Source organism: Alexandromys fortis, unplaced genomic scaffold (assembly GCF_014885135.2).
Source record: "Alexandromys fortis isolate MF-2015 unplaced genomic scaffold, M_Fortis_MF-2015_v1.1 scaffold_16, whole genome shotgun sequence".
Lineage (NCBI taxonomy): Eukaryota > Metazoa > Chordata > Mammalia > Rodentia > Cricetidae > Alexandromys > Alexandromys fortis.
This window is the reverse complement of record NW_026067893.1, coordinates 19,650,512-19,671,980: the sequence shown is the minus strand read 5'-3', so window position 1 is coordinate 19,671,980 and position 21,469 is coordinate 19,650,512. Positions and strand designations below refer to the sequence as shown.

Sequence of the window (21,469 nt, the reverse complement as noted above, 5' to 3'; positions counted from 1 at the left end):
TTCCAGCTTTGCTTTATTCCTGTCTAAAGAAGAGCAGATTGCCCAGCCCAAGCTGTATTGTTTTCTGTAATTCTCCTCTAGACCTCCTTCCCCATCTTGAACAAAATATCCTTCCCTCCTCTCATGTATTCTCATTCTGTCATGATCCAGGAAACACCTGTTAACTATTTTGCAACTTGTTGAATCACAGTAGAAATATATTGCTATATTCTGTTCTCTGCAACTGTGTTATTATTCCTTTTGCTAATGTGTATCTGGTCTTTAATCAAAATAGAACTTGACTGCAAATCATGTAATAAGAGAATCCATGGTCATTTTCTTCTGTATGTGTTCAGTAATAAATAAGTTTGATTTGTAAACCTGTTCTTAGACTTGCTTACAGTTTAGGTAAGAAGCAAAATAAAATAAGAGTTTCCTACACATCATGCTGGTCCACATATCATGAAGCATAGAGAATGTAAGAGTGAGTGCTAGAGAGACATTTCATTCAGTGAAGTGCTTGCCCATTAATCCTGAAGACATGGTGGTGTGTTCTTGTTGTACCAACACTGGGTAAACAGAACAAGAGATCCTGGGAGCTTGCTAGACATCCAATCCAGCCTAATTAGGGAGCCTTGTTCCCAAGTGTTATGCCCTGTCTCTGAAAACAAACTTGTCAGCTCCTGAGAAACAACATACAAGGTTCATTTCTGACATCCACATATGTATGTGTATATGTATAGACATTCTCTTACATACAGGCACTTGATTATGAACACATTCCCATAACCACATACATAGAAGAAAAACAGAGTGTGAAGATCAAGATGGTACAAGGCTCTTTGGCTGAGCATCACTTAGACTCACTAGAAGTTTTGTATTTGAAACAAATAACCAGTGTCCATGAGTAGCTCCAGTTAGAGGATAAGTCACAGTGAGGGGTGCAATTGCAGGGTCAGGTCATGCCTTGCTTTGCAGATAGTGTCAATAAAAGATAAATGTTTAAACACAATTTTGCCTTGATGTTCTTAGGTTAGAATTGAGCATGCATTTTGTTTCTCTGTTGCTAACCATGAGCTCCATATGCATCACTTCTCTTCCCCCAAAAAATAATAGTCCCAGGAGGAGTCAAATTTTTATAATTTCTAGATGAATGATTCCCTTCCCATGGCATTACAAGTAATCTAATGAGAAGTGTCTTTACTGATTATCCCTTCTCTAACTTAATCTTAGTGAAGTCACTTTGTCTGGAATTGCTAATTCCTGGTTGGGTTCTACTGCAGATTTATGTCTGCACATACATTAGTGCGCAAGCACACATTCACAATGCTATTTGATCTATAATACAGATTGTTGTGGTACAAAATGTGACCTTTGGTTAAAGTGGGTCAAAGTACTAATATTTTTACGTTTATGTAATTTCCTAGTAAAGATATGCCGAACACTTTACTCCAATATTCTCAGGCTTTTATACCTGCATTCAGACTTGCCACCTGTTTTCCTGAGTATTTGTGTTGCAGTCAGAATACATAGGAAATTATCGGTTATAAGACCGTGCATACCAATTGCTTTAATAAATTAATTCCCATTCATCTATTATCTTTATGTCTCTCTATCATCCCCCTCTCATATATGTATGCATTTTGTCTCTCCTTTCTATGTCTATAGACTTATGCTTCTGCTTCTTAAGAAACCTGAGTGTAGTGGCATTCCATTTTTATTTTAATAAATAAAGATTGATGTTCAGGAAAAATAAAACAGTCATACTGACCACCCTTACAGACCAGGTAGCAATGACACACACCTTAAATCTAGTAACCACATTGACACACACTTTTAATCCCAGTAGCCATACTAGATTTCCATAGAAACCAGGTGGTGGTGGTGTACTCCCTGAATCACAGAACTAGAGAGGATTATAAAATGGAAGGAGACAGCTCTCAGTATCAGTCTCATTCTGTGGTTTTCTGTAGGCAGGTTTACTATTTTTGGACAGAAGTCAAGGTAAGAGCCAGTAGCCAACTGCTTTGCTTTTCTGGTCGTCAGGTTGAACCCTAATACCTGTCTCTGAGTTTTTATTAATTGTGTATCACCTGAGCATTTAGAGAGATCATTTTCTTGATATTGCTTTTATTGTTTCTTTTGACGTTAACTGGGCATACACTTCTAGAGTATAAATGATTTATATATTTCATATTCTTTAGGAATTTTTAAATGTGTTATAAAGTGCCATGTTGCTTTTGGGGAATTAGATTACATACTGTTTCTATGCCCTTTATTTGAATTATGGTACTCCCCTTGATATCCTAAAATTTCATTTTTCACTCTTTTGTAACAAAAATTTACTGTAAAATTCTTCATTTACTTGTAGTGAGACTCTTCAGCTCATAACATATTTCCTTTAATTGAGGAGAATCCTACTGAATACTTTGTGGGCCTCTACTATTTTTCCCCATTGCTTTCACATTGTTTACAATTTTTAATCATTTTATATCACATGTATATTTATGTATTTATACATGTCAAATCATAAATTTCATCATACATATTATGTGTCTCTGGTTAACTTACACATTTTCATATAACACTATATTCCTAACTCTTATGAATTCTTTGATTTATTTTTACTGAACCAGACAGTTCGGCAGGTGAAAGCACTTATGCCCCAAGAATGAAGATCTGAGTTCAGATTCCCAACTTCCATATAAAGACTTGGCATGTTTGTACATTTCTGAAACCCAGTACCTTGATTTAGCCACTCCTTATGTCTGAATCCAAACTTCCATGCACTGACCAAGACACACACACACCTCAGCTGCTTCAGCCTACAGGTTCCTTGAGCCACCTTTCAACCTCAATGTTCATTCATACCCTGCAGACCTTAGCAGAGTAATTCAGCCTGATAATCCTTTCCATACACCTGCCACAGTCTTAGATATTCTCTTTACCACAAAACTTGAACCAGGACACATTTCCTTCATATCAGCCAATCCCCATGTATCCACCATCTGCACTCATTCCATTTAAGCCATATTCAGTCTTTAGACTCAACCTACCCCACACTTTCCGTATTCAATCCCAGTCTTCTCTGTCGATTTCAGACAGAACTAAAGAAGTCAATATGCACAGATTATTGTTGCAAAAATAGAAATGATATGAAAGATAAAGGCAGTATATCCCCTACAAAAGTCACCAGTCCTATAGAACTTTATCCTCTGAAAATTAACTAAGATGAACCTCAGGACAAAGGATTTAAAAGAAATCTCATTCATTTTAAAAAATCAAGGATGGAATGAGTAGATGATTCAGTGGTTAAGTGCACTGGATACTTGGTCATCTAGAGGTCCTGCGTTCAATTCTCAGTGCCTATATCGTAGTTTTAACCATTTATAATGGGATCTGATGCCCTCTTCTGGTAGTAAGTTTATATGCATAAAATATATCAACAAAAATTCAAGTTTAAAAAGAGACATAAAGAAGAAGCTCATGTACTTAAAGATAGGGAGTTAAAAATATAACCTACACCTGAGTGGTTTCCAAGAAAAACCAAAAATGATCAACAGGAGTTGAAAATATAATTCAATTATGAAATGGAAATACTGAAGAGGAATCAAGATGAAATGAATATGGAACTGGAAAGCACAATAACCAAGTAGGAAACTCAAGGGAAAACCTGACAAGATCATTAATAAATCAGAAAATAGAATGCCAGGACAGAAAGATACAGAAAACTATTAAGACAAAATGAGAAAAGAATATGAAAAAAATAAAAAAGCATAAAATGAATATGTAGGGAATGTGAGACTGGATTTTTAGGTTATAGGAATAGATTAGGGAGAATATTCATAGATCAGTGGCATACATCAGATCTCCAATAAAATAATAGAAAACTTACCCAATAATACAAGAAGCACGCACAACACCAAAAAGAAAAGATCAGAAAAGAAACTTCTCACAGCATCTCATGATTGGAAAACTAAGTATATAGAACATTGAAAGGTATCAGAGAAAAACACATATCTTATATTAAAGAAAGCCCATCAAAATAATGGTTGTTTTCTCAAAAGAAATGTTGAAAGCCAGAAGAACTTAGAGCAATGCATTCCAAATCTTAAAAGAGCACAGCTGCCAATCTACAGTAATTATGTAACAAAACTGTCTGTCACAGATGAAGGAGGAAATAATCCACCGTGTGAATAGCCTAGAGATGTTTATCCCTCATTCTGTTCTTTTCCCAGTAAGTCTCTTGGCTGACCTTGTAGCAATTAGCCAGGTACTGCTAAGGATGTTACCTTTCCCAGTTAAAAAAAGTGAAGTGCTTTTGGAACAGGGTTGCTATCCTATATTTTGACTGACATATGTACACTCTACCATGTAAGTCTGGTATCTCTGTGGAGGATGCTCACAAATATATTCCTGAATTGGGTATCAAGACAGCTATATTTTGTGTTTATGATAGGCATGGGAGGGGGTAAAAAGTTGCACTGTGCCAAATCTCTTCCTGATAGCACCAAAGAATATTAGACCCTCAAGGAAGGAAGCTACAAATGTTCTTGGATGATGCCAAATTTTCCAAGGAGGAAAACATTAAGGAGCTGGAACAGATTTCCAGAAGACTGATTGAAGGTGAGGATGATGAAGAAAAAGCAGAAGATAAAGATGGTGTGGATAATGCACAGAGAGACTACAGAACGGCTGCTTACCTGCTAAGGGTAAAACTGTCAAAAGAACCCTCTGCCTACAAGTCTCGATCAGGACAGTTAAGAAATCACAGATAGTAGGGCCTGTGTTCTTCCTTGCCACCTTCAGATCAGCTTTCTTCTATTGCTCCCTGAAGAGAAAGAAAGTTCCTTGTTCTCATTGCCCGATCATCTATAGCTTCCTCTGGGGCATCTTCTACCTCCTGCCCCTCATGAATGCCTTCTTGTACCCCTCCCCATTTTTCATTCCCTCAAGGTCTAAGGAGTACACAGCGTCAATTGTGAAGTGTTTCACATGTCACTGCACAGATGCTACTGCTACCCACAATGTTTGTCACCTGTACTGGCCGTCACAAGTGCTAATATTTATCTAAAACTGAGTTATTAACATGACATCACTGGAAAATATAGATTATTACTATATACCAATTCAGTAATTTCCCTTTGGCACGCTCCTAATAACAAGCATTCTTGATCGCTGGACCAGTTCTAAGACCTCTGTTTTACATGAACAGTTAATGTATGAAAGAAAGACTCCTAAAAGAACACGCAAATCCACATACTGTTGGAGACAGAGGACAGAAAGGGGAGAAGGTGAAAATTTCATTGACTCAGCGTACCTAGAATTAATGGATATGGAGATTTGTAACACTGAAAATTCCAGAGTGGCTGCTACCTGTAGAGATATAATAAGAACCAATAACAGAAAGGGAGTAACAGTAAGGTGGGTCTGAAATCTTCTTCCCATTTTTGTGTTGCTATGAAGAAAAGGACTTAAAATATTCTTTGCACATAACTTAAGTGAAAGAATGAATCTATGCTCTCATACTCCAAGCATATGAACTTAATGCTGTTCTCCTATCTACTTATCTCAGAAATAATATGAATAGCAATTGGATGCCAAAGCCATTGTCCTCATTTCTTCTTGAGAACACATGAAATTGAGCACTTAATATGTATCATGAAATGTATTCAATAAGAAACTATTTTCTCATTACCTTTCTGATTTCATCTTCCCAAGATCAATCTCTTTGTTATGTGACCCTGATGTACACATGTATCTGTGCAAACACAAGTATATAGCTGGTCAGACATTTACAATGTATCACCATGCTATTGAGATTGGTTTCCACACAGCCATAGTGTCTGGGCCTGGCCCATGTCTAGGTTTATGACCCTGTTGCAGCTGTGATCTGTTGTTGAGGTCTGTGGCTCTGAACACCACAGGAGGTTAGATGATAGAGCTGTACAGAGTTAGACCCAGTCCTCATTGGCTGTACCACTAGGGAGAACTGGTCCTGCCCCTCACTGGTGGAAGCACTCTGGAAACTATACCTATATATGGCCAATAGTGAGACAGGAGAAAGGATAGGCAGAACTGTCAGGAGGAGATTATATAGAAGGAGAAATCTTGGAGAAAGGATGGAGTGAGAGATGGAGAGGACATCAGAGGGCAGCCATCCAGCTACAGAACAATCCTTAGCGTAAGAGTGAAAGTAAGATTTAAAGAAGAGAACAGGGAAATACAACAGGCAAAAGGAAAACAGGATAATATAAGTTAAGAAAAGCTGGTAGGAAACATGCCAAGCTAAAGCTGGACATTTATACCTAAGTATAACGCTCCATCTGATTTATTTAGGAGCTGGGTGGCACCCCCACAAAAGAGCCCAAAGAGTAAAACAACAAACTACAGCCAGTGATGTAAGATATGTCTGTCCTATGACTGCACAGGTTCCCACATGATTCTAAGGCAGCTCTAGAGGCTCCATCTGTAAGCTCTGATCTTAGCACAGGGATATCAGTCTCTGCCTGTCATATCTCACTGAATTGCAGCAAACACTGAAACCAGTGCAAGATTCTCTGCTAGCTCCAACCACCAGGTGCAGATTTACTCTCTCTTCAGGTCACAGGGAGTTGGGGAGGGTGGTGGTGACAGTTCATGTTGTTCCAGAAGGTCAATATGCAGATACACAAAGGGAATGGGGCAATGAAGTGTTATCACAACTGGTTAGAGTTCAAGGCAATGACTTTTCCCTTCCAAATGTATCCACTGCTCCTGGCTAAACTAGGGAAGTAGATGCGACAGAGACATGCCTTGATTCCTAAATTCTTCAGTATAACTTTTCTTTCTATTTTACCTAGGCTGGGCATTATAGATTCTCAGTTGGCTTTCTTAGTTCTTGAACTTGGTCTAAGAACACCTAATTGAATATTGTGTCTGTACAAATATGAACACTGGAGAACATTATTATTCACTCTTTGAAAAGTTGTCTGAATAAGTCACAAGAACAGTCAACTAGAGTAGCACAGATTCATAAAATGATAAAAATATTAATTACAAACTTGAAAACACACTGATTTCAGAACATACCTATAAAATATTTGAACAAATCTCTGAATTCCTTCTATTCTTACCTCTTCGTTTCATGTTTAAAATGTTGAATTCAAATTCTTATGTGTTAAAACAAGGTAGATACCTAAGATACTGGCAACACAACCATTTTCTTTATTTTAGTTGTCAGATCCCACCATGTCAAAAACGTAATGTTCTAGAGGATTTTGCTTGTGGATGTTACTTCCTTGGAAGAGGAGGTAAACATGAAGGCTGACTGTTTAGAACTGCCATGCTTCCATCTAATCTGCCTTGCAAACCTCACAGCTTTGCAAATCTTTATACACTGTCATTTCAGGGTGGCAGGTAGGTTGCTCAGGTTGGTCATAACATATGTAATTACCTATGTGGCTTAGGGGAAGTGAGCTGGAGACTTTGTGGTCCTCCTGGTCCTCAGAGTTCAGGCTCAAACCCCTCTGGTGACCTTAATTCTTCTCAGAGTTGGGGAGCTCACTATAAGACTTCCTGTGTTCACAGGAGCCATATACACTATGCAGATGCCCTGTCCCCGCTGCTGAGCACCTTCTGGCTCATTTGAAATTATCGTGTGGAATGAGAAAGCCAGTTTTTCTTTTCTTATTTTCTAATCCAGTTGCATAATTAAAATAATCACTGTGATTTTTGTTTATATCTCCATACATTTGCCCTAGCCAAAGATTTTCTGCTGTCTAATTGATAAAATAATAATATTGAGTCCAGGTTTGTTTAATAAATGTTTTTATGTTTTAAGAAAAAATAAGAACCTCATGTGGTGAAGAGGCTAGAATGTTACATGTCTAGAACTAAATGACTCGAGGCCATCTCTGCTTCCATTGCAGCAATATTCCTCCCAAATCTTTATGTGATTATGAGGTAAACTTTGAATACACACACACATTTATTCCTGGCTTTGTGTATATATATTCAAAATATATATATTGCTGGCTTCCATCAACCAAAATACTAAGAACTTTAGAAGGCATCTGAGGCCTGTACCTGAGTTTTCTCCATATTTTATAAATACTTTACCTCATGCTTCCATTGGTAAATTTGACAAAGGTCTCTTTTTATGGTTTTCTTTGAAATTGTTTCCATGTGGAACAAGATATTGGGAAACATTCCAGGTTTCTTAGTCATGGTCCATCATACTTTGCTCCATAATAAACTACTTCTTTTTATTTCTTTGAGTGAGAACTATTTTTTTAGACATGAAAGAGAGACTGTTTCAGAAGAGAAAGATGACTGGGAGTTAGAATGTGAAGGAAACAACATGGTAAAGAATGGGTGTTTATAATGTCACAGTCATGATATACTTGAAGAAAATTGACATTATGCAATCTATTCAATTGTGTGATGAATATGCACTAGGAAATTTTCCATAAAAGTTCCAAAATATTTTTAAATATTATGTGATGTTGTAGTGATATTTCATTTGTATTTTGATAGATAAAGCTTGACTGAGGATCAGAGAGTAAAACATCTCCAATTGTCAGCCTTATAGACCTAGAAGTGGTGACTCATACCATTAATCCCAATAGTCACACTAGTTTGCTATAGACATCTGGCAGTAGTTTTGTACACAATTAATCTCAGCCCTAGAAAGAAGTATAAGACGGGAGGAGACAGCTGTCAGACAGAGTCTGATTCTGAGATTCCTGAAGACAGGAACACCATTTCAGACTGAGGAAGAGGTAAGATCCGTGGCTGGTTGTTTTGTTTTTCTCACCTTCACGTTGAACCCCAATTTATGTGCCCGGGTTTTTATTAATCTTTCTACATGATGTGGGTGAAAACATAAACAAGCTAACAAACAAAATGTAATGAAGGGTCAATAAAGTGTTTTCCCAAGAGTCAGTTCATTTTTGCTTGAGTTACAATAATTGGTTATACTTCATGCATCATCAATATTTCTTTACTTAAAAAGTAAATCAAAATATAGATCTGTTGAGCATAGAGTCCCATCTATCTTTAAGTGTTCTTTCATTCTTGTATTCAATAAAAGAAAAAATTGGTCCAAAGCATGGTGCTGACTTACAAATGTGCCAGAACAAGTGTCACTCTGGGAACGAAAAGAGCTCTACTAAGACTGTTTTATTCAAATCTATTCTTTGGGATTTTAGAGCAATATGATTTGGGTAAATAATTACTGCTTATTTCATTGAAAATAATGAGCATATCCATGAATTTGGGTTACTGAAGTTTATAATAGCTCCTTTGTATTTTAATCTTTAATATTTCAATCTATTTTTAATGTTTGAGCAAGATTACAAAACTTGATCAAACTTTTCTGACTTCTATGTAAAAACAATGATGGCACAATAATTAACTAGATTCATGTTTTCTGTGAATGCTAGTGATTATGATCAGTATAGTGCCATAGTCCACAGTCAAGAAATTATGATGAATATAATTAAACAGAGTGATTTGTGTATAGAAGGGAGCAAAATACAGGAAGTGTGGGTTAGGTTAGAAATGCCCCTTATTCTTCAAGCTGAATACTTGAATACTTGGCACCCACTTGATGGTGCTGTTTGGGGTATTTTAGGTCATATCAAATATTTTTACTGTCTAGAGTCTATTCTGCTTACATAGTTTTACATCTGCATTGGTGGTATGAAGAGATTTCTCATACCTTTCCTAAGGAAACTATTGTAAAGCCAGGGGAAAAAAGTCCACTAGATAGTCCGTTTGATTTCTAAATTCTTCCAACTCTGAGCTGTGAGACACTGGCAGTTCTTTATTTCCCATTAGCTTTAGCGAAAAAAAGATCTTTCATGGTTGAACTACAAAACACTGAAACACAAACAACTTTCTTCAGATAAACTAAATATATATTTTCTGATTGGAGATGTATGACTAATAGCTATGTTTTGTTATCTTCGTTTTATAAGTGACCAAAGAGTGGAATAAGGAGCTATAAGACTTACATTGCTTAACAAAATATGTCCAACTGTTTAATATAGGAAAGAAATATTTTAAACACACATGACCATGGAGGTGCACAGATATATTTGAAAGAATATAGCAAAATAAATGTAATTTGAGGTCAACCTAAGCTGCACAGTAAGACTATGTTGACAAATAAATATATTTCATATCACATATAAACTATCCATAATCTTAAATTCCTACCTGGTCATTAACCTGAGAATATAAATGTTGAGTTGTTTTTCTTACATCTCAAAATTAATTTATTGCTTGTCAGAAATAGTTGCTTGTTATAAATGTTTGTTTATTTTTATTAGCACTATTTGGACACCAATCTGTTTTCTTAAACCAGAAATTCAACTGGATACCCTGTAAAGAGGGGAAAGGGTAATAAACATCTTATTTTTATTTCTATCAGAAGGACAAAGTCTACTTGAGAGATTAAAGATTATCTGATTGACCAGTGAGTGATGTTCCAAAGAAGGACATGTTGATTCAGCAGGTAGAATTACAAAAGCTCCATGCTGACTGAGCACAGCTGTGCCAGGCAGAAGGATCTCCATGGATGCAGCTGTGGTCCTGGTGCTCAGCCTCTGCTGTCTGCTTCTCCTCTCACTCTGGAGACAGAGCTCTGAGAGAGAGAAGCTCCCTCCTGGCCCCACTCCTCTCCCAGTTTTTGGTAATTTCTTCCAAATAGATGTGAAGAACGTCAGCCAATGCTTGACCAATGTAAGTATTCTTTGTGCTCCGCCAGTACCTTATAAAGAAGATAAACTGACAGTTGCTTTAGATGAAAATCTAGTATCAGAGGCAATTTAGTAATAAATAGTTACAAAGTCAAAACTCTTTCAAAGTATTGTGTATCTTATGACTCATAGCTGGCCATTGTCGGGAATTCAGTAATATGTGGGGTTTCAGGTGAAAGGACATTTACTTTGCATTTTATAAAACAAAAAATTCCACAAAATTGCAAAATTTGTGACTATCTCCTATCACAACAAAACAAAACAAACCTTTTCCATTATTTTTGGTTGAAGATCAATAGTGAGTAATGATTTATTCAGTAAGTCATTAATAATAATGAAATAATAGAATTTTAGAAAAACATTTTATTAAGGTTATCTATTTGATGTTGGTCTCTAACAAAGTAACTGATGCCTAATTTAACTAAATACCAACGGACAAGGAATACCACAAGAAATGCAACAGAGAAGCCAAGATTTCAACATATTTGGTGATGTTGATATCCTGGCAGAGAAGGAACTATTTTCCAGGAAATACTGCCTGCCTGTGGTGCAGCTCCCGTGGTGCCCACTCTCTGTGTTTGTAGTAGCAGTATGCCAAATCTGGTTCCTCAATAGAATCAACTGTGGTGACTTACAAATTTGCATTTCGAAAGTAAGTGGGCCTTTACATTGGTGCTTTATTGCTGCATCATTTTGTCTATTCCATTGGACCACTTGCCTATTTTTGTGAGTACCAGACAGTTTCTATCACATAACTCTATAATATAATTTGGTGTCAGTTATCGTTATATCTCAAACAGCATTTTTACTCCTTTGGAGGGCCTTGACTATTCTTGGTCTTTTTAGGTACCATATGCTGTCCTCTTCTCTTTTTCTAAACCTGTAAATATGGCATCAGATATCTGATGTATAGCATTAAATCTATAAATGTAGTAGTATGAGTTTAGTAGTATGTGTGTATGTTACTCGGTTTATGTTTCTTCTCTGATCTTCTGACTACCGTTGCCATTGGTTGAGGAAAGAGCCTCCACACCTGTGGGCTGGACTTCTGTAGGTCAGAGTGGAGTGGCCTCTGTTCAAACAGGGTTTCTGCCTGAGTTGGGGAACTGGGACATGGTGGGAAAGATGGGAGGCTTGATGGTGGTTAGGGTGGGCAGGCGCTGAGACAGAGGGGGCAGTCAGCAGGCATGTATATTTCCTTTATGAAGTTCTGGTGGTCAGCGCCCTGCTGAATGTTTTGGTGTGAAAATTTATTGTAATCTTTGTATGAGAACTATCTGAGTCTTGAACCATTATATGGGTTACTGAAGGTAATCAATAACTTATATTCACCCTGATATGATATAGTCTTCACAACTATTTAAAATTAAGCTTTTCCTGAATAAAATTATTAAAATAGAGTGAGTGATATTATCAGTGTGAATGAGGGGTTGACTCCGTGGATATTAAAATGATTTTTTTGCTGGTATTTACATTTTTCTCTCCTATTTTCAGTTCTCAAAAGCATATGGCCCTGTGTTCACTGTGTACTTGGGCATGAAGCCCACTGTGGTGTTGCATGGGTATGAAGCAGTGAAGGAGGCTCTAGTTGATCACGGGGAGGAGTTTGCTGGCAGAGGAAGCTTTCCAGTGGGTGAAAGAATTAATAAAGGCCTTGGTAAGTAACTATACATGTTCATATGGGGGGTGCAGTGTTTCTGGTGAAAGAGAACACTTAAAAGGAGGAGTGGGAATTCTTCCTTAGGTACAGGTTGGACCTCTCTGTGGTTTCCACCCATCAGATCTCTCGTTTGTCCCTAGAATATTTTTCTAGTGCTTTACCATTTCTTTATTTCTGAAATTTTATTTTTTTAAAAAACTATCTTTTTTCAGTGTACATACCAATCACAGTTCCCACTTCCTCCCTTCTTCCTACTCCTTCCAACTTCCCCTCCACCACACCCCTATCCACTCCTCAGAGAATGTAAGGCTTCCCATGGGGAGTCAACAAAGTCTAGCACATTGCTTTGAGGCAGGACCAAGGCCCTCTCCACTATATGTAGGCTGAGCACGGTATCCCTCTAAAGAGAATATATTTCTGAATTCCAGTGCAAGCAGTAGGGAGAGACCCTGTCTTTCCATTTCTTTAGGCATTGTTTTGAGCAATGGAAACAGATGGAAAGAGATAAGGCGCTTCACTCTTACAACCCTGCGGAATTTGGGCATGGGCAAAAGGAACCTTGAGGACCGTGTTCAAGAGGAAGCTCAGTGCCTTGTGGAGGAACTGAGGAAAACCAATGGTAAGTGCAGATTTCTGCATTTGCATCTTAGTCTAGGTGTATGTGTGTGTGTGTGAGTGTGTGTGTGTGATGCTGATCATACCCATTCTAAAATTTTCTTTGTTTTTAAATCAGAAACAATGAATATGTTTCATGCTAATATTCTTTTGAGCTGAATAATTGTGCATTTCTAGGAGCACAAGTGTATTTTGTTTTTGTGGATCATTTCACCACGGTATAATTGCTATTTATAATAGTGGCAGATCCCAATCAGAGGATATTTGTTTTCATTTTCTTGGATTACAGAGGTTTGAGGAAATTAACTGAGCAGTACAGGGATTCTTCTAGGCCAATGTTTATAGTACTGGGTAACAGTGATATAATTTATACTTTCCATTTTTTAGCCTAGTGTAATAGAATTTTCATCAATTATTTTGTCTGCTGTAGCATGATCTTAAAATTGTATTGCCATTTGTTTAAAAATTATTAACTACATTGAGAATTTTATACAGTGTGTTTTTATCATGATCATCCACTATCTCTACTGAGACACACCCTAGTTTTCTATCTATTCTACTTGGTGCTGTCTCTTTATTTAATAATCACCTAACATGATTTGTGCTTGACATATACGACTTTTGTAAGAAAAACTTTATTAGTGCTTTCAGAATTTTGTACGTGTTTGCAAATAAGTTTTAAATGAAATAGAACTACATAATTCCTCCTGTTTTCTTATTCTATCATTTTTCAGATGCCCTCCCTTGTCTTTTTCTAATGCCTTCTCTACTGTCAAGTTGATAGCCTCTTTTTGTATATATATATGTATATATATATATATATATACATGCACACATATATAAACAACCTCTTGTAGTCTTTGCTGTTGGTTATCATATATATGATTTTGGGGCTGATTCTAGTTCTTACAATCTTTCTGTCTCTTCTTATGTGATGTTCCCTTAGTCATAGATGTGGCAGTTATGATGTCTTTGTTTCAGTGTATGCTGGGATCACCAAAATTTGTTGGTGTCTGCATTATGTCCAATTGTGGCTTTTGGTGATGATCTCCATTTGCTGTAAAAAGAGATCTCTTTAATAAGGGGTGGTAACTACATTTACCTATTCATATAGGGATATGATTCTGAATACAATGAAGAATTTTGACAGTCAAGCAGACTAGGTAGTATAGCCTTTTCTATGGTCTATCACCTCACTAGCCCTACACAGTTGTCTCAATTTTGATCACATTCATCCTTCTCCCTCTAATTCTTCTCACACATACCCATCTTTTCTTCCAAACACTTACTTGTAATTTTCCTTCAAAGAAAAATTGTGCTTGTCAAATATTCTTCTCTGTGTGACATTCCACCAAAGCGTGATCGATTTATTAGGGGCTACACTCTTGGATACTACCTCTTCCAGAAGGTAGTAATTGTCAATAACTCCTCCATTATTGGTAGGACATCATGTCCAAATTCTGTGACCATGAAAGGATTTTTTCTGGCATGAGTTTGCACAGGTCTTGGGCATCCTGTCCAATTTTCTGTGAGTTCAATCGTGTTCTGCCCTGCTGTGCCCAGAAGACACCATTTCCTAGTAGATATCTACCACCCCTGGCTCTTAAGATCTTTCTGTCGCTTCTTCTTCAGTCATCCCTAAGTCTTAGGAAGAAATGGTGAAGTACATATATTTAGGGCTGAACTGAATTTAGCTTATTCTCGGCACCTTTATCTTTTGTAGCCTCATCGACTGTATTTGTCATCATCTACTGTAAGCAGAAACTTCCCTGATGGTGATTGAGAAATATCCTATATGTGTGGCTTTCTTCTGGATTATGTTTGACTTATGAGAGGTTACACTTTTAAAGAAAAATGGCTCACTTTCTCTTGAGAGCTAAGTGGTGCCAGCAGGTTCTTAACTGTTGATGGGACTTTGTACCCACCTACCCTCTTCTTACTGTGATGGTCTGGCTTAAACTTACATGAATTTTGTGTATAAATATTACTTGTAGTTGATTAATACTAACAGAGTCATCTGTTAATAATGTGTTTAAAAAGCCATCACCTGTACTTCTCAAATTATTTTGTAAAATAGAAAATGATGAAACACTTCTAAAAATCTTTGTACAATGTTGGTATCCTCATAATATCAAAATTAGGCAAAGCAGAAAAGAAAGGAAGAAATGAAGGAACAAACAAAGAAAGAAAAAAGGAAAGGAACAAGGAAGAAAGAAAGTATTATAGGCTAACATCTCTGATGAATATGAAGAACAATTTTTTTCCAATAAAGTATTTATAATCAAATTCATATTGCATCAAAATGATTATCCACTGTGATCTAATTGGTTTTATTCCCAAGCTTCAGGGATGGTTAAACATATGTAAACCAGTAAATGTAAACAACTTCATTATTTCCTCTTACATGGCACTTTCTGTTTTGAATTACATTCTATCATAATTCATATGACAGCACAAAGAGAAAACAAGAAAATTATTTATTAATCAAATTATGTCTTTAACTAAACATGAACTGCTTTTGCTAACCTGTGGACTCTGTCTTTAATCCTGCCAGTCATTTCTGCCCAAGGTCAAATTTCTTTTGTGTGTGTTTGTAGAAAATGAATCACTTTCTTTCGCTACTGCTATAAATTCTACTTACCTAAAAGTTCTTGATGTGAAAAAATAAGATTAACAATTTGATTTCTAAGGACTTCAAGTTTTTTCCAAATAAACTGAAAGGAAAGACTGAAAATCAAATTTAATCTGTGAACAGCATGTATACACATAAGAAAAGTTCTTTCATCCTTCACTGTCTTTGACTTAAATAATTTCCTGATAGCATAGAATATTATCATGATTTTATACCCTGGCATATGCACAGTAATATTAAGGAGCTTCATGCTATTCAAATGTTTAATAATTTATCCAGAACCCTGTTTTTTATGTGATCCTTATGTGAGGTCTACAGATTTAAATTTTGGAGCAGCTTGAATGTAAAGTGTATTTATCATATGTCCAAAGTCATTTTACTATAGAAAAGGCATCAGAAGAAACTGTCCTGAGAGCTGGAGAGATGCTTTATCACTTGAGAATGTTCCTTCAAAGAAGCAGCAATGGGTTCCAAGTGCCAGTATCAGCTCTATGAGATCTGACATGCTCTCCTAGCCTCCACAGATATCACACACACACACACACGCACACACACACACACACACACGAATTCATGCACACAAATCTGAATAAGTCTGAAGAAGAAACTTCATTATTATTTTTGACCTGTAATATCATATATATGTGTGTGTGTGCATGCGTGTGCACGCTACACAAATTTTAAGCGTTATATCAGCATAGTAATCTAATAATGGTGATTTTGAGAGATGTTTATAAATCTATAAACTGCACTGCTTCTCAAATATGTTGTGTAGAGTTTGATTGAGCACAATTACTCTTTACTTATTTATTGTTTCTAATACTGTATATATTGTGGGCTTCATATAGATATTTCATAGGAGTGTAACATGTGCTTCGAACAAGTCTTGCTACCATCACCTTTCGGCCAACTTATTCCCATTGTTTTCTATTGCATCCTTCCTTGGGACTCTTTGTTTTAATTAGAAAGTTTGGTTTATTATGTGTATAAATGTTTGCCTGCATATACATGTGTGTGCACCACTTATGTACCTGGTGCCAAAGAAGTAAGAAAATTGTATCTTATTTCCCTGAAACTGGGGTTACCAAAAGTTATGAGCCACTGGGAGGCTCCTCAGAACTGAACTTTGGTTCTCTAAAACAGCATAAATTGTTTGAATGCAGAGCTCTCTGTCTAGCACTGACCTTGTTATACTTTGTGTCTACTTTTCAAATACTTTGTTTACTTTTTCTGGAAAAGATGCATTGTTTTAAATGATGAAATGAGAAAAGGGAAGTCACTATCACTGCTCTCTTGTCTCCCCTCTTGGAACTTAACTGTAATACGAAAGTTCTCATTTTGTTTAATAATGTAAACAAATCCACATGGAAGTTGCCATTCTTAAGATTACATATTATTCTCAAGTAACAAGGAAGAGGTCTCCCCATGCTTTTCCTTCTAATACCATACTCACCTGCAGTTCTGGTATTCCTCCTTCCTAGGATCAATACTTGCTTCTTTGGTTTACTCATTGTGGCTGAAGATCTTCCAGGTGAACACTCTTCTACTTTCATCTGAGTGATTATGGAAACTAGACATTCTAGTAAGAAGCAGTTCTGAACACTAGAAATTTTAGGTTTATAACATCTTTTGTTTTCTTGCAAGTACCAGATAGTTTAAAGTGTAAACATTGTTATATCAGATATGGTCTGTTCTTCTTTAGCTACTGAGGATTAGGCGACCTCAAATTTAAGATTACAGTGATACATTGATTCTATATATAATGAATGCTTAGCTGTTAAAAAAATTGTAGATAGGATATGGTTTACAACTTTACCTGTTCACAAAACCAAAACAATCTCTTTGTCTATTTTAATAGTATTTTTCCAATTGTTTCTTCAGGTTCACCTTGTGACCCCACATTCATCTTGAGCTGTGCTCCCTGCAATGTCATCTGCTCCACTGTTTTCCAGAATCGTTTTGATTATAAAGATCAGGATTTTCTTAACTTGATGGAAAAAGTAAATGAGAATATTAGGATTCTGAGCTCCCCTTGGTTGCAGGTGAAGTAAAGATCTTTCCCTCCTGAAAAGATATTTATAGTCCTTTATACTCAAAGATCAAATACAATATGGATCATGAAGTGATGTTGCCTGACAACCCAGTTTTGAATAACACATTATGGACGGAATCTCAGGAAGGCAGGTTTAAATCCTTTGCTATACAATAGCAAAACTGAACGGCAGTTTCCAGATTGGTTCAAGGCTGCTAGTTCCATATCCCTTGATTTTCCACTTGATATCCAGAGAACTATTTGTATAAAATATTCCATTCACATTTGGAAAGTGTGACCAGTTGTTCACAGGACATTCTTTTATGCATAAATCTTATCTTTTTGACTATTAAGCACATGCTCATTATACTACTAGGCAGGAATATTTTAGTTTAGAAAGAATATTCCATAAAAGGAGAAAGAATATTAATGGCAATGAAATCTGCCAGGAAACACTGAGTAGTTCCAGTGGTTTGATGTGTCTGCTGGACACATTTGCCCTATTTGACAAATAGTTTGGAATGAGAAGAGAAGTGGTTTAACGCTGTGTGGCCCACATACATCTTATCAGAGTTATCCTAGAGTGAACTGGCATCTCCCGAACTCTCCACGAGAATAGCTGTGTTCCAGGCTGCCCAGTAAATCAAGGCACCAGGCTGTCAGGCACTACTACAGTGAGCAAATGTATGGTGTGATATGGGAGAGACAGGAAAACAGTTCATGTACTGTGGAGAGAGGCACATCTAAAGAGGGGAAACAGTGAGGAGTGGGCTGACTTAGTTGCTAACCAGGGCAATGGTGATGTCTGGGACTTGGCTGCTGCCAGTGTTCATGCCTGGGTACATGGACCTGCTCCATCCTTGATCTGTATTGATGTCCACAGTTCCTGAAACCACCTAAGGCAAAGAGGAAAGGTATGTACAGGGTTGATGGTTTCACTCACTGTCTGAAACCCTAGGGAGAATGGGTCCTGCACCTCCTCCTGGCAAAACAGGAGAGTTGGTCCTGTTGATAGGGGTGTGGGTGAGCCCGGCCTAAGAAACTGAGTTTGGAGGATCTGACTTTGACTGCCCCTCATCTGTCCTGTGGGAGCATAGATCGGAGAGAGATGCTGCCCACTGACTTTGGCAGATGGGAGAGCTGTCCAGGAAGTGATAAGATCAGGACAGTTGCCCTTGCCCCCACCAGCTGCAGAACTCAAGAGAGTGGAGCCAGTACCTTGTTTGGGCAGCACAGTAGAGTCGACATTGTTTACAGGGGTATAGGCGAGTCATCCCCGAAGTTCTGAGTGTGAGAGAGCTGGCCCCACTACTCATCTGTCATGGGGTGGTTTGGTTGGAGGAGAGATGTCCCCTTTATCATTATCCCCTCACTGCTGGAGGCAGATGAGTGAGCTGATCCTCCCCCTTACCACCTGCAGCACTCATTAAAGGAGGCCCTGCTTCTAGCCTGGGCAGCACAGTAGAGTGGACCCTGTTGAGAGCTGCGCAGGTGAGTGTTGTGAGAGCGGAATAGCTGGCCACACCCACTAATCTGCCATGTGGTGGTAAGGGCTAGGGAAAGATGTCCTCCTCCCCTTGCCACTACCACCTGTGCTACGCAAGAAACCGGACACGCCTCCTTACCAACCTCAACACCTTCTAAAGCTGATCCTGCGCCTCCACAGGCGGTGCAACAGAGCTGACTCTATTGACCCTATTGATTGGGGTGCAGGGCTGCAGGTGAACCAACCTAGATAATGGGAGCATGTGAGATCTGGTCCCTCCCCTCATCTGTCTTATGACATTGTGTGTGGAGGAAGTATTGCCTCCCCTCCTTTGTAGCCTGTGGCAGGTTGCAGGGATGACCCCAAGGTCATAATTTTAGGAGAGTTATCTCTGCCCTTTATTAGCTACAGCACTTGGGAGAGTGACCCCTGCACCTAGCCTGGGAGACACAGTAGATCTTGCCGTGGTGGTGTAAGTGTGGGAGAGCCAACACTTAGGGTATGAAAGCAGCTCCTCGTTATAAAGGCTGAACTATCCAGAGCAATGCCAGGGAGTTCATCATGGTTGTGAGGACAGGGAGAGATTTGGAGAACTGGTCAACAGTGCAACTACCTAGGCTCAGACCTAGGGTTATGAGTTGATGTACCTCGATATCTATCCCATCTGTGATCTGTTGGAGCCTGTGGAGAAGCTGGTCCTGCAGCAATAAGGCCACAAGATCTTCACAGTGCAGGGCAGCGGCAGGATATCTAAGACGCCCAGAAAGGGCCAAATTTTGATAGTGTAGCTGAAAGCAGAGACTCCGAGGCAGTCAATGACTCTTTGTAGTGAACACTTGCCAAGCGATGATATATGGATAAAAGGGTGTACTGCCTGACTCACTTTGTCACAATACAGCTTCCATGATAAAACTTTTCTCTTTTCTTTTTACTCTTAAATTTTATTCTATTTTATTTTAGGGGAGTTTAAGGACTGAGGGTAGACGTGTGGGGATATGAAGGTGAATGGGATCATAATGCATGGTGTGAGGGACACAAAAGTAAATAAAAAGCAAGTTAAAAAAAGAATGTCTGTGATCATAGAGAAATCCCTAATGGCTGTGTCACACTTTTGCTCTCAAAGTCTCTTGGAGCCCCACCCACTTCTAATTATTTATTCCATGTCATAGGCTACTTTATAAGAGTTAAATATGCACGTCCTACTCTTTTGCTATAAATCAAGTTGCCTAACTCATTTCATTACTACCATCATCTAAAAAATGTAAACAATAATGATTTACATCATGTCATACTTCAGACTTGTAGAGAATAAATGGTTTAAACCATCAATCAGTTTTCATAAATAATCTTTATATTAAATGATTCATAAATGTTGAAACTTGATCATTATCTTTCATCATTCAGGCAGGAATTTCCTCTTGCCTCAGGTCTTTCCATTAACACAAAGAATTGCTGTATCTATAAATCCATGTTGGTCTTGCTATATATTGTGCATATATGTGTTTCCTTATTTAAAAAGTTCTTTGGCAAGTACTGGAGAGATGGGTTGAGAGTATGTGTTGATCTTTTAAAGGACCTAAGTCCAATTTTCAGCACCCATGTTAGATGGTCCAAAACCACTAGCTTCAGGTGATCTGATATTTTTGTCCTCCAGTGTACCCACATATACATGGCACACACATGTATGCATGCATACATACCATATACACATCACATACATGAATAAAAGTAAAACAATTCATCTCAACAAAAAAATTTTCTAATTTTGTAGGTCTGCAATAATTTCCCATTACTAATTGACTATTGTCCAGGAAGTCATCACACAATATCAAAAAATGTTGATTATGTTAGAAGCTACCTTTTGGAAAAAATAAAAGAGCATCAGGAATCATTGAATGTTGCAAACCCTCGGGACTTCATTGATTATTACCTGATTAAACTAAAGCAGGTAAAGTATTAATATAAATTTATTTTATTGTCTGAGCGTGTTGTGGTTTGTTGAACACCGAAATGTTTGTCAGAGATGGTTTAAGTCAGTATCATTTGAAAAACAGTTTTAGTATTTATTATGTGTTGGGATGCACCATATGGACACTGATAATATAAAGGGAATTTGTTAACTATAACACATTGTTTCTGTTCTTTAAAAATTATAGCTGAGAACAGCAATACAAAGGGCAGGTAATATGGGAAAAATTCTAATCAAGTAGAAAATAACCAACTATCGTGGCAGTGTGAATAGAGGCACCACAAATGCGTATGTTGTGTGGCTAGAATTCCTGCATGTCCAGTGAGTTAAAATAAATTTGGATATATTGTT

The 21,469-nt window shown here is 37.5% G+C and overlaps 1 protein-coding gene across 15 annotated transcripts in view; it reads left to right on the top strand.

Annotated features, from left to right (window-relative positions):
* Positions 1-21,469, top strand: part of LOC126503086 (cytochrome P450 2C25) — a 222,092-nt gene that overhangs the window by 26,639 nt on the left and 173,984 nt on the right. Inside the window, exons 1-5 of one of the 15 annotated variants that reach the window (XM_050144655.1) lie at positions 10,487-10,707; positions 12,219-12,381; positions 12,854-13,003; positions 17,513-17,673; positions 20,921-21,097. The exons of 12 other annotated variants lie outside the window; for them this stretch is intronic. In XM_050144655.1, coding sequence (XP_050000612.1) covers positions 10,540-10,707; positions 12,219-12,381; positions 12,854-13,003; positions 17,513-17,673; positions 20,921-21,097 — 819 coding nt within the window. In that variant the 5' untranslated portion in view covers positions 10,487-10,539. Of the gene's footprint in view, positions 1-10,486; positions 10,708-11,894; positions 11,910-12,218; positions 12,382-12,853; positions 13,004-17,512; positions 17,674-20,920; positions 21,098-21,469 lie in introns of those variants that run through there. 2 more of the 15 variants (XM_050144699.1, XM_050144613.1) reach the window with 2 other exon arrangements.